This window comes from Somniosus microcephalus, chromosome 4 (genome assembly GCF_052327205.1).
Source record: "Somniosus microcephalus isolate GS21.2 chromosome 4, FLI_Smic_1.0, whole genome shotgun sequence".
Taxonomy (NCBI): domain Eukaryota; kingdom Metazoa; phylum Chordata; class Chondrichthyes; order Squaliformes; family Somniosidae; genus Somniosus; species Somniosus microcephalus.
In genome coordinates, this window is record NC_140990.1 from 200,991,767 (window position 1) to 201,005,453 (window position 13,687).

A 13,687-nucleotide genomic window follows, 5' to 3' on the forward strand; every position below is an offset into this window, starting at 1 on the left:
CAGATTTTCTTTTATTATCTGTAGGGCTCATTCCAGTAAATTACAATATTGTATTTTCTGCCACTAGAGGAAGTTTTATTAGATTGTGATACTTGCTGGGAGTCTCTTGTGGCAGAAAGAGATATTGCAGCACAGGTGAATGTGTAAAGTGCTTGAATGTTGAATGCCCTGATGGTTGTTGGCTAGTAGTAGTTAGTTCAATTAAGTCTGCCTGATTTGGGATAAGGTTTGATTGCGTAACAGTCTGTAATTTTGAAATTCAGCACTTCGAGCACTCTGAGCAGCTGGCAGACATATTCTGGGATGATATTCATCAAATGTGCAATATCACCTTTGCATTTAAGTTTGATTCCTCATACTAGTGGGTCAGCTCTTCTAGTTCCCCTGATGTTTTAAGAACAAAGTATATTTTTTGATAATTCTTTGTAATGTTTTGAGTTTAGGGTCTGAGAAGTTCACACAAGATTTTGAGTTCCTAATTTAATGCCACATACTGAAGTTAGGAGTGTAATATAATGCACTGTTTAGTAACTTTCTATTTGGAACTTGAACATGCTGAATCTACCCATTTTAGTTTCATTGCCAAATTCATTTCTGTCTTATCGACTTGGTTGATGTCTTACTTTTGCAACACATAATGTGAAGGAGTGACTGTGGTTCAGGCAGTGACCTCTGGATTGTTCCAGTAGAAAGATTTTATAAATTACTCATTTCCTGCCCGAATTAGAGTACATTGCTGGTAATTCAGGTAGAAATGCACTACAGGAAACTTTGTGTTATCCAGAGGCTAAATGTCCGGCAAGCTCGAGCCACCGGCAAAAATCGGGAGCCGTTTTGTTAGGTTTTTTTTCCAACAGTCAGGCTCTGCAAAGTCTCTGTAGCTTAGCAACAGCTTCAGAGAGATGCTTCCAAGGTACGGGCTGACTGTTTAGAAGCTGTTGCTAAGCAACAGTGTTTGTTGTCAGATACGGAAATGAAAATCTCCGTATGCTTCAACATTAACGCTGGTGTGTCCGGCAGTTTTGAGGGAACGGCAACAGCTCGGTCCCGTCGGTGCCGGATAGCACAAAGCTTCCTGTATATATGGTAATGTTCCTATTTTTTCTCTGCTTACCTAGTTTTACATGCACACACACTCTTGTGGGTGGATACTCTCAGGCCTATTCCAATGTTGCTGCAAGGGGCATGAGCACATCAGTATTCATCTTACCTCTCTGTAGGGACGTGTCTGGCCTTCGCTTGCTGTTCTTCTAACAGCAGCATGATTATGATCAGGAGTTCACTGGGGTAATGAAGACATGGACACATGTTCCATCACTCCTTGGTAAAATATGCTGTGTATTTGCTCTATAAATGTGGTGTCTGGTTTTATTTAACTTTATACACGCTCTTTCTGTTAGTTGGTCCCTGCAACTTGCTGCTCAGTGCCTCTCAAGACCAGAGTATTATTTTATGGGAATGGAACTGGGAAAAGAACAAAGTGAAAGCATTGCACTCCTGTCGAGGACATGCTGCAAGTGTGGAGTCAATTGCTGTGGATAACACCAAAACCAAAGTGAGTTGATTAATTGAGAGGTTTTAGCTGTTTGTCGTTTCTTGTATAAATGACTTTGGGATACTATCCGTCTAGATTTGCAGACTAGCACTTTCTCTGGTTTAGTAGTTTTGGTGATCCTATTCCGAGGCACCATAAAAGCCCAGCGGATTGGGAAGAGCTGATATGCCTATATAAAGGATGCATGTATTTTATCTTGCATGCACTGCATCAAACCTGAGAAGTCCTGGTATCATTATTGAGGGTATTTTTTTATAAGTTGTTTTCTGCCTACAGTTACCGGTGACAGTCCAGTCATCTGCTCTTAGGCTTTTAGCAGTTTGTTAGGAAGTACGCAAGAGAGTTTTGGGATTGACTTCCTCCAACTTTCCCTCCTATGTGATTGGCGTCCAGCTGATCGTTTTGCACAATATCATGATGGAGATGTAGAATTCATTTGTTTGGGGGATTGTCAGCATGTAACATGTTCAACTACAGTACTTTGTAGTACCATGTGTTATTGCGCAGAATGCTCTGTAGCTCATTGCCAGACCTTAATGTCCACATTGATGATTGAAGCAGACTTCTTGCTTGTCAGAGGGATGTTAACATTAATAGTCTTGATCTTAAAGAATGCGTGACTTGTGCCTTTGGGACTTGGGTATGTTGTTGGAGAAAAAGATAGAGATTTTTCTGCTCCTGGGAGTGCTTGCTGCTGAGACTGGATGTTAAATGTTCCCCTGCTTAAATCCTTCTCCTGGTGAGCACAGAAGCACCGAAAAAGTTACCAAAAACATTTATCAGAAAAAGGAAGTGTACTCTGTAGTGAACAAGTAAAACATTAATCACCTATATCCTATAACTATAACTCGTGTGTTAATCCAACAATCGTAAACCCTATACTAAATGGTTACTGACAGCTGAAGGAAATAGGGTAAGATCATCCTTGGGTCTTCCATGATTGTGCAGTAGATTGATCATGCTGACTGGAATAGTAGTCACTATATAGCACTGGCTGTGCATTGGCACGACAATGCTCTGACATATCAGAAAGAAAGAAAGACTTGCATTTATATAGCGCCTTTCACGACCACCGGACGTCTTAAAGCTCTTTACAGCCAATGAAGTAGTTTTTGAAATGGAGTCACTGTTGTAATGTGGGAAACGTGGCAGCCAACTTGCACACAGCAAGCTCCCACAAACAGCAATGTGATAATGACCAGATAATGTTTTTGTTATGTTGGTTGAAGGGTAAATATTGGCTAGGACACCGGGGATAGCTCCCCTGCTCTTCTTCAAAATAGTGCCATGGGATCCTGCACATTCATTTTCAGTGACTCATGTACAAGGACACCCAGGTCCCTTTGAGCATCTGCATTCCCCAATCTTTCACCATTTAGGAAATACTCTGCCTTTCTGTTTTTTCTACCAAAGTGGATAACTTCACATTTATCCACATTATATTCCATCTGCCATGTTCTCACCACTCACTGAGCCTGTCGAGATCCCCTTGAAGCCTCTTCACATCCTCTTCGCAACTGACACTGCCACCTAGCTTTGTATCATCAGCAAATTTGGAAATGTTACATTTAGTCCCCTCATCCAAATCATTTATATAGATTGTGAATAGCTGGGGCCCAAGCACCGATCCTTGCGGTACCCCACTAGTCACAGCCTGCTATCCTGAAAAAGACCCATTTATCCCTTCTCTTTGTTTTCTGTCTGTTAACCACTTCTCAATCCATGCTAGTATATTACCCCAATTCCATGTGCCCTAATTTTGTTCACCGACCTCTTGTGTGGGACCTTATTGAAGGCCTTCTGAAAATCCAGATACACCACATCTACCAGTTCCCCTTTGCCTACTCCACTAGTTACACCCTCAAAGAACTCCAATAGGTTTGTTTAACAACGCCTTTCTTCTGTTACGATAGCAAAATACTGCGGATGCTGGAAATCCGAAATAACAACAGAAAACGCTGGAAAAACTCAGCAGGCCAGGCAATATCCGTGGAGAGAGAAACAGAGTTAACGTTTCAGGTCGAAGACCTTTCGTCAGAACTGGGGGGAAAAAAAGGAAAGGGGATAGATTTTAAAGCAAGTTGGGGCTGGGAAGAGGGGAGGGGATGAAAGAACAAAAGGGAAGGTCAGTGATAGGATAGAAAGCAGGAGAGATTAAGAGACATTGAGAGGCCTTTCTTCTGTTGTCCAGCTCAGTGAGATTGTCCTTAGCACCTCCAACAATGGCTCTGCTTCTTTTCCTGCACTGTTCCCTCAAAGATCTGTCCTGGCCATCCCCTCTTCATCTCAATAGTTCCACTTGGTGATACCATCTGCGGGCATGGGGTTAGCTTCCACATGTACACTGACACCCAGCTTTACCTTTCCACCACCTCTCTTGACTCCGCCACTGCCTATGTTGTCATAGGAACATAGGTACAGGAGTAGGCCATTTAGCCCCTTGAGGCTGTTCCATTATTCAGTGAGATTATGGCTGATATGTGACCTAACTCCATATACCTGCCTTTGGCCCATATCCCTTAAAAACTTTAGTTAACAAAAATCTACCGATCTCAGATTTAAAATTAACAACTGACCTAGCATCAATTGCTGTTTGCGGAAGAGAGTTCCAAACTTCTACCTGCCTTTGTGTGTAGAAGTGTTTCCTAACTTCACTCCTGAAAGTCTAAAAATGAGAGCCAGGCCTATGTCCCTTAGTCCTAGACTCCCCACCCAGCGGAAATAGTTTCTCTCTATCTACCCTATCCCTTCTCAATATCTTGAAAACTTTGATCAAATTACCCCTTAACTTTCTAAATTCCAGCGAATACAACCCTAGTTTGTGTAAAATTGCCTCGTAATTTAACCCTTGAAGTCCGGGTATCATTCTGGTAAACCTACGCTGCACTCCCTCCAAGGCCAATATATCCTTCCTAAGATGTGGTGCGCAGAACTGCTCACAGTACTCCAGCTGTGGTCTAATCAGGGTTTGTATAGCTGCAGCATAACTTCTACTCCCTTGTATTCTAGTCCTCTAGATATAAAGGCCAGCATTCCATCAGCCTTTTTGATTATTTTCTGTACCTGTCCATGACATTGTAATGATCTGTGTATGTGGACCCCCGAGTCTCTTTGGACCTCTACTGTTTCTAGCTTTTCACCATTTATAAAGTACTCTCTTCAATCCTTTTTAGGTCCAAAATGGATGACTACACATTTGCCTACATTGAAATCCATTTGCCATAGTTTTTCCCATTCACTTAAACTATTATCTCTGTAATTTTATGCTTCCATCTGCACTGCTTACAATGCTGCCTGTCTTTGTGACATCGGCAAACTTGGATATGTGGCTTTCTATGCCATCATCGAAGTCATTAATAAATATGGTGAACAGTTGAGGCCCCGACACGGATCCTTGCGGGCACCACTAGTCACATCCTGCCAATTAGAGTACCTGCTCATTATCCCTACTGCCTGTCTCCTGCCGTTCAGCCAATTTCCTAACCAGTTCAATAATTTGCCTTCAACTCTTTGAGCTTCTACTTTAGTTAACAGTCTCTTATGTGGGACTTTATCAAATGCCTTCTGGAAGTCCATATAAATAACATCCATAGACATTCCTCTGTCCACTACTTTAGTCACCTCTTCAAAAAATTCAATCAGGTTTGTCAGGCAAGATCGACCTTTCACAAATCCATGCTGGCTCTCTCTGATCAGCTGAAAATTTTCAAGATGTACAGTCACTTTATCTTTAATTATAGACTCTAGCAATTTCCTGAGGCAGATGTTAGATTAACTGGTCTATAATTCCCTGGTTTCCCCCTCACCTTACTTACATAGCGAAGTGACATGCGCAGTTTTCCAATCTAAAGGAATGGTCCCTAAGTCGAGAGAACTTTGGAAGATTATAGTTGGGGTATCTGCAATGTGCTCGCCTACTTCCTTTAAAACCCTGGGATGGAAACTGTCTGGTCCTGGGGATTTATCACTCTTTAGTGCCATTATTTTCTTCATTACTGTTATTTTGCTTTTGTTAATTTTGGTGAGTCCCTGTCCCTCATTCAATATTAGTTTCCTTGGGATGTCCGGCATGCTGTCCTCTTCTACTGTACCTGCAGGTGCAGATTAATTATTCAACATGTCTGCCATTTCCTTATTTTTATTTACGCTATCAGTTTTCAAGGGGCCCACATTGCTCCTGACCACCTTTTTTCCTAATATATTTGTAAAAAAAGTTAAATTTTGATAGCCATTGCAAGTTTCTTTTACTGTCTGTTTTGTCACCTTTTGCTGTTCTTTGTATCTCTCCCAGTTGCCAGGATCTGTGCTAGTTTTTGCATTTTTGTATGCTGCTTTGTTTTAAGTTGTCCCTTACCTCTTCAGTCGTCCATGGCTGTTTTTTGGCAAGTAGAGCTCTTGCCCCTAAGGGGTGTAAACTGTTTCTGTATCACATTCAATTATTTTTGGAACACCTCCCACTGATCTGTCGTTTTACCCATTAACAGATTTGCCCAGTTTACAGCGGACAGTCTCTGTCTCATCGCGTCGAAATTAGCCTTACCTAAATCTAGAATCTTAGCTGTTTTGCGTTTCTCCCTTTCAAACATTATGATCGCTGTTAGATAAATGTTCACGCACCGCAAACTGCTGACCACCCAACTTCCTTTTCTGGCTCCCATGTTAGCTGACATTGTTAACGGTTCTCTCTCCTCGGGTACTGTCCCCCTCTCCCTCAAATCTGCCGTCATCACCCCTCTCAAAAAAACAACCCTTGACCCCTCCGTCAAACTACCGCCACATCGCCAACCTCCCTTTCCTCTCAAGTCCTTGAACGTGTTGTCACCTCCCAAATCCGTGCCCATCTTTCCCGCAACTCCATGTTTGAATCCCTCCAATCAGGTTTCCGCCCCTGCCACAGTACCGAAACGGCTCTTGTCAAAGTCACAAATGACATCCTTTGTGACTGTGACAAAGGTAAACTATCCCTCCTTGTCCTTCTTGGCTTGTCTGCAGCCTTTGACATGGTTGACCACTCCATCCTTCTCCAACGCCTCTCCACCGTCATCCAGCTGGGTGGGACTGCAGTCGCCCGGTTCCATTCTTATCTATCTAATCGTAGCCAGAGAATCACTTGCAATGGCTTCTTTTCCCGCTCCCACATCATTACCTCTGGAGTCCCCCAAGGATCTATCCTGGGCCCCCTCCTATTTCTCATCTACACGTTGCCCCTCGGTGACATCATCCGAAAACACACCGTCAGTTTCTGCATGTACGCTGACGACACCCAGCTCTCCCTCACCACCACTTCTCTCGACCCCTCCACGGTCTCTACATTGATATTCAGTGTAGAGAGGGGTCAGAGTTGGTCATTGATATTCAGTGTAGAGGGTAACAATGTCGGACCACCGCAAAACCTCAAATCACATGTTATTAAAGCTTCCTTTACAAATCTCTGGTTAAGCCTCAGCTGGAGTATTGTGTGCAATTCTGGGCACCACATTTTGGGAATGTTGTCAGGGCACTGGAGAGGGTACAGAGGAGGTTTATCAGGATGATACTGAGGATGAGGGAGTTTAGTTATGTGGAGAGGCTGGAATTGTTCTCAGAGCAGAGAAGGTTAAGAGGAGTTTTGATAGAGCAATTAGGGAGAAACTATTTCCTCTGGCAAGTGGATCAGTAACCAGAGGTCATAGATTTAAAATAATTGGCAAAAGTATAGGGAAAGAGAAATTTCTTCACACAGTTTAATTTGTGGAACGCACTACCTGAAAGTGTGGTGGAATCAGATTGCATACAACTTTCAAAAGGCAATTGGACATATACTTGGAGGACTAATGTGCAGGGTTATGGATGGCGAAAAAGCTGGGGTGTGGGACTAAATTGGACAGCTCTTTCAAAGAGCCGGCACAGGCACGAGAGGCAGAATGGCCTCCTTCTATGCTGTAAGATTCTATGATTAGCTAAAGATATTGCAATTAGTATAGTTATTCCTATTTAACTCCTGTTAATCTTAGATTTGCAGAATATCTAAATTACCATGTGTTTTATTGAAGCATTTTCTTAGTTTTGCAGTGGCTCATGGGACAAGATGATAAAGATTTGGTCGACAGGTAATGGAGAAATTTGTCTGTTGGCTTTGCTTTCCTTTCATTAAATATTTGTCTACAAAATTTTCATGTTCAAAGCCCAGCTCCCGAACTGCCACTTTTTTTCTCTCGTTCAGTCACTCCTGACCAATTGCAAGATGCAAATTGTTAATCTACAGTTTTTCTTAAAAGAAAGCACAACTTCTGTTCCTGGATAGGGTCAAGGCATAGTTCATGGGAGATTGCTAAAATCAAACTTCGGGGTTTGCATCAACTCAGCTTTTTTTTTGGTCTTGTCAGTGAATTGTACAATATTTTATAGCATCATTATTTGGAGGAATTGCCTCCATACAAAAACAACAACAACGTGTATTTATATAACACCTTTAACATAGTAAAACGCACCAAGGCGCATCACCGTTGTGTTGTCAAACAGAATTTGACACCGAGCCACATAAGGAGATATTAGGGCAGAGAGAGTTAGGTTTTAAGGAGGAAAGCGAGGTGGAGCGCTAGTTTGCAAGGACAGAGAGGTCAAGGGTTGGTTTTTTGAGAGGGGTGATGACGGCAGATTTGAAGGAACGTACCTGAGGAGAGAGAACCATTAACAATATCAGCTAGCCAGGAAGGGAAGGTGGGTGGTCAGCACAGTCCCCTGTAATTTTTTGTTTGGGTGCGCAGTCCCTTTAAGGGGCTGCACAGCCCAATCAAAATACCATGCATGCGCGGTTTTTCCCATTTAAAAACCAGTGAGTTGGCTGGGCAGGTGTTCCAGAGCGCTGCGCAGCTTAAAGGGAACATTGATGGTCAGCAATTTAATGGGAATAGGGTCAAGGGAGCAGGAGGTGGGTCTCGTGGACAAGATGAGTTTGGAGATGGCATGAGGGGAGATATGAGAGAAACTAGAGAGTTCATTTTAGGCACCCTATGTGCTGGACAACTTTGCAAGGTTCAATGCAATTGTATCTAACTGACTCATCGGACCCAAGCTGCTCAAAGATTTTGTGGTAATATGTAGTTATAACACTTGCACGTTGGTGGTAGATGTCAGTAGCTTGATAAATTCTACATCGAGTTGTATTGACAAAGCAGGGTGAGCACATCCCAGGACTAGACATTATTTCTTGTGTTTTCCGCCGCCTTGTGTCTCGAGGGCCATGCACCATATCCTGGCTGAGGCGATGGATAGGTGACACTGCCAGTGTCACTCAAACTTGCCATTATGCCTTTTCTACTGGCCTCTGCTGTTTAGCTTTACCACAGCGCCCAAGATTAGGAGTTTACCATGTGGGAGAATTGCATGTATAAGCCTCTATTCTGCCACTGCGCTGTGCCATCTTTACTTTCTCAACAGCCTGGGTGTTTGAACTAGATTTTTATTTTATTAGTTCCCAATGAGGATGAAGAAATGGTGGAGGAGTCTGAATCCAGACCAAGGAAAAAACAGAAGACTGAACAACTGGGATTAACGCGAGTAAGCAGTTATTTTATATTGTTAACTCTGAGGACGGGGGAATAATCAGACCATCACAGGAACAATATGTTATGTCATTATCTGGAATGTGAAAACATTAATTGGACTGAGGTGGCACGGTGAAGCATTCCGTGTGTCTTGAGTTCCTTATTTCAATCATACCGTTAAGAGGAAGTGACAAGTGTTGGGTCAGTCTCTCCCCACAGGGGAAAAAAGGTAGACGTACTTGAGTTAGACGTACTTGAGTTTTCATGGCAACTGAAGGACTCGCATTGTCACAGCAATTAGCAGATTTTCCTGTGTTTTTTACATAACAGTTCCCATGTATAGAAACTCTCTCTAGTGTAAAGGATGGTTTGTGTTCATCTTGAAAGGGTCACAGGGCTAGAAATCACGAGCAAAAGGTTGCATTTTCAGTCCACTTTGCAAAGCAGAAAAACTTCTTAGGCTCCATGGGTTAAGTTTATATGTAAATCGACCAGATTGGTTCAGCTATAGCACAAGCTTCCATCAAAAAAGGACAGTTGCCATGTTGTTCCAGGTGAGAAACAGCCAGTATTGAAGCAGACTTATTTTGGATATTTTCAAACTACAGCTTTGATTGCTGCACTGCTTGAAGTTGCCCTGACCATTTGGGTCTGGTTTCTGTACTACTTGGGTATGATCCTACTTACTACAAAATTAGCTTAAAACCTGCAAGTCCTACATTTTCAACCAAGTTGAAACATAGAACATGCAGGTTTTAAGCTAATTTTGTGGTTCCATGTCAATTCATCTGAATGTGGAGAAATATAAAAATGTATCAGCATTGTATGAGAAGGCTTTCCCATTTAGCTTCTTCATTTACTGGTACAGTTTAGTTTTAATCTTAATCACAAATGTTTTTAAAGTGGTCATTCTCTGCTCACCTGACACTGAAGAAAGTTAGCAATTACTATGGTAACCAGCTTTCTTGCAGTCAGCGCGTGCTTTGTTCACCTGTGTTATTTAAAATGGGAGAGTCTGAATTAAAGTGCCAGTGAGCAGAGCCTGTGTTGACTTGAGACTAGCTGCTTGCTGTACCAGCTCGTAACTTCCTTCATTTTGAAGGGGGAAGAAAGGCTGAATTGGCACTTTAAGCTCACTTTTGGTTAAAATGAAAGTGCCAATGAGTGGAGAAACTAATTGGGAAAGCCTTTGGGTGTATGACTCGAGCTGGGAGCAGCTATTGGAGACGTTCAGGGTCTTTGCTAACTCTGGATTTTTGGTTTTCCACTGGTCGTAGGACCGGATCCTTTTGTAAGTTTATTTAATGGAAGTTTATGTATGTTTTAATGTGCATTTTTGTAATATTTAATACTTCATCTTTTAGACAAGAACTTGTTAGCTCAATGGTCTTTCACTAGGAGGCACCATTGTTAACTTAGATATTCTCTTCCACAGACTCCTATGATGACACTGTCTGGTCACAATGAAGCGGTTTCTTCAGTCTTGTGGTCTGATACGGAGGAACTCTGTAGTGCATCTTGGGATCATACCATAAAGATCTGGGATGCTGAAACTGGAGTCCAGAAATGTACCCTGGTGAGTTGGTAGCCTTTACATGGCAGCTTAGATTCTGGAATCAAACATTTATAGGTCACAGTGGAATAAATGCACATATCATGTCCACAACTCCCAGTTTGAGGGAACTGGACTGAAAAAGTGTAACATCCCCACTGACACCTGGGAATCCCTGGCCCAAGACCGCAGAAAGTGGAGGAGAAGCATCCGGGAAGGCACCGAACACCTCGAGTCTCTTCGCCGGGAGCAAGCACAAGGAGCGCACGTCAACCCAAGCACCCCACCCAACCGCTCCTTCAACCACCATCTGCCCCACCTGTGACAGAGACTGTGGGTCCCGCATTGGACTCATCAGTCACCTGCGAACTCATTTTTAATGTGGAAGCAAATCATCCTCAGTTCCGAGGGACTGCCGAAGAAGAAGAAGAGAATTGTTGAAGCACTGCAAAGTAATCCAAACCCTCCAGGAGAGCTGTGGATAAAAAATGTTAAAGAACAAATATTTTCTATTGAATTATCGCATACTGTAATTCTAAAACAACACTTCCCAGTTGTACTTGTTGTGTTTATGATTTTAAAGTTGCCATTTATGTAAAGCTTGGCCCTATAGTACCATATCCAAGTAGCCATTCTTTAGGTGTGAATCTTGACAGTGAGTGTTGCTATATGGTATGGCCATCGTTTCTCTCTTTCTACAAAAGAAAACACACCCAGGGTTTCTTTCTGGTGATGCTTGAAACAGAACCTTTTGTAACATCACATGAAAAAATAGCTTTTTTGCATTTTAAGTACACTGTTAATACCGAGGATGGTATAGTACAGGTTAACTTTTACTTTTGTGGAAGATATTGCATGGTGTGTCTCTGCTTTTTTTATCACTCTTTTCTCTCCGCTTGCTCTTTTTCGTGCTCGTTCTTTCTTCCAAAGGCTGTTTTCTTTTGGCTAGCTAGTGCCTAAAAGTCTAAAGATTGACACGATTGCAGATCAATCTTTCCAACTGTCAAAGCAGAATGAACACCATCTAATTTTTGATATAGTAGCCTAATCACATCTGGTACTTGAAGCTAAGTCTCTCCTTGAGATGACTGGTATTACTTCTGTGCTTTTGAAACTGGAGACTTCTGTATACTTCCCAGCTTCCTAACTGTCTTTTTTTCTCTCCAGAGTGGGAACAAAGTGTTTAATTGCATCTCTTATTCCCCATTGTGCAAACGGCTGGCATCAGGCAGCACAGACAGGCACATCAGGCTGTGGGACCCACGCTCAAAGGGTAATTTCAAAATGCTTTGTAGTTTCTCATGCAAGATACTGACTCTTTAACCATCCTGTTAGCTTAAGTCTCAAAATATTCCTTGCATCGAGAGTGAATGTAATTGCGAGTTATTCAGCAAGATAACGGGTGCATTGCTATGTCACAACATTGAATGCAAGGTGTTTTTTTCAGAATTTAAGTAACGTATGTACAGGAAACTTTGTGCTATCCGGCACCGACAGGACCGAGCTGTTGCCGTCCCATCAAAACTGCCGGACAAACCAGCGCTAATGGTGAGCTCCGTATCTGGCAACAAACCCTGTTGCTTAGCAACAGCTTCTAAACAGTACCTTGCAAGCGTCTCTGTAGCTTAGCAACAGCTTCAGCGAGACCTTGCAGAGCTGACTGGTGGAAAAAAAACCTAATGAAACAGCTCCTGATTTTTGCCGGTGGCTCGAGCATTCCGGACAGTTAACCTCCGGATCAACCAAAGTTTCCTGTACTACATCAGGATTGATTGCAAGGATGAAACTACCTTTGATCAACCCACAGACATGCAGAATCGGTAGTAGACTACAATTAGATTTCATAGTCACCACCAATGTTCCCTCTAATTTTTTTTGTGCGCGGTCCCTGTGCAATATCTTCCAGCAGCTTGTGAGCGGCCTGCGCGGGACCTCCCGATTGCCTGGCTGCGCACCTTGGGGGGAACTTTCACAGGACTTTCACAGAATCCCCACAGTGCAGATAGAGGCCATTTCGGCCCATCGAGCCTGCACCGACACATATCCCACCCTATCCCTGTAACCCAACGTATTTAATCCCCTAACACTAAGGGTCAATTTATCATAGCCAAATCAACCTAACCCACACATCTTTGGACATTGGAACATTGCTCAACACCCCCCACCCCCATTACAAAGCAGTGAATCACGTTGAAATATGGTTCCATGAGCACCGATAGCCCAAGGAGGTCATTGTCTGTGTGGATCTGGAATGTACACGGTAGCAGATTATTTGACGATGGCAGGTATAAGTCACAGTTGAGCCCGATCTTGGCCACATCTGACGTCCATATGTGTACTTTCTGGCAGGAGTCACTGGATAGCAGTTAGAGCAAGAACCCTGGCAGATTTTACCACTTCATGGTCAAAGTTTGCTCAAGCCATGTGCCTGAAAATTGCTATAGAATATGCTTTGTTTCCACTTGCCACCTTCTAATGCAGAGATTGGATGGAGCCTATCATATGGGGATCTGTTGCCAAGCACTTTGATACGCCTAAATGAAGGCCATAAGTTTTTTATTTTAAATGTACCAGAATTGATCTGACAACTTCACTAATTATTCAGTAGCTGAAAAAAACAATTTGGTAGTGTAGGCATTAGAAAATTATACCATTGTGGGTTCCACTATTGACCCATCCAGTGCATATCAGGCAAATTAAATGGATTGGCCTCCACTTAAAGCATGTTCAGATTGGACCAAATTTTACAATGTCCCATTCATTTCTGGTTTTTGTGGTGTCACAAGGATGCTGATGGGAGGGCAACTCTGCTGCCCTGTTTGGCTATTTGTTGTTTAGACTGGTTATTGAAGCTTCTGTTAATTTAAGGGGATTGCAGAAGACTGTATACTGATATTGTCGCTGACTTTAGATAATGTCAGCAACTGCCAAGGTCAAAGGCCCTGATTTAAACCCATGTCTCTGGTCCTCCAGGCTACCCAAATGACTCTTTCCTTTCTCCATAATATATAAAGAATGTAGAATTAGTTAAAAATGCTTGTTGTGTATTGGGCA

At 42.6% G+C, this 13,687-nt stretch overlaps 1 protein-coding gene across 1 annotated transcript in view; it reads left to right on the forward strand.

Annotated features, from left to right (window-relative positions):
• The window catches only part of wdr12 (WD repeat domain 12), a 41,539-nt gene that overhangs the window by 19,832 nt on the left and 8,020 nt on the right, over positions 1–13,687 (forward strand). The window contains exons 6-10 of the mRNA XM_085985708.1: positions 1,401–1,555; positions 7,599–7,644; positions 9,009–9,094; positions 10,517–10,657; positions 11,801–11,906. Of these exons, the coding sequence (XP_085841834.1) occupies positions 1,401–1,555; positions 7,599–7,644; positions 9,009–9,094; positions 10,517–10,657; positions 11,801–11,906 (534 nt within the window). The remainder of the gene's footprint in view (positions 1–1,400; positions 1,556–7,598; positions 7,645–9,008; positions 9,095–10,516; positions 10,658–11,800; positions 11,907–13,687) is intronic.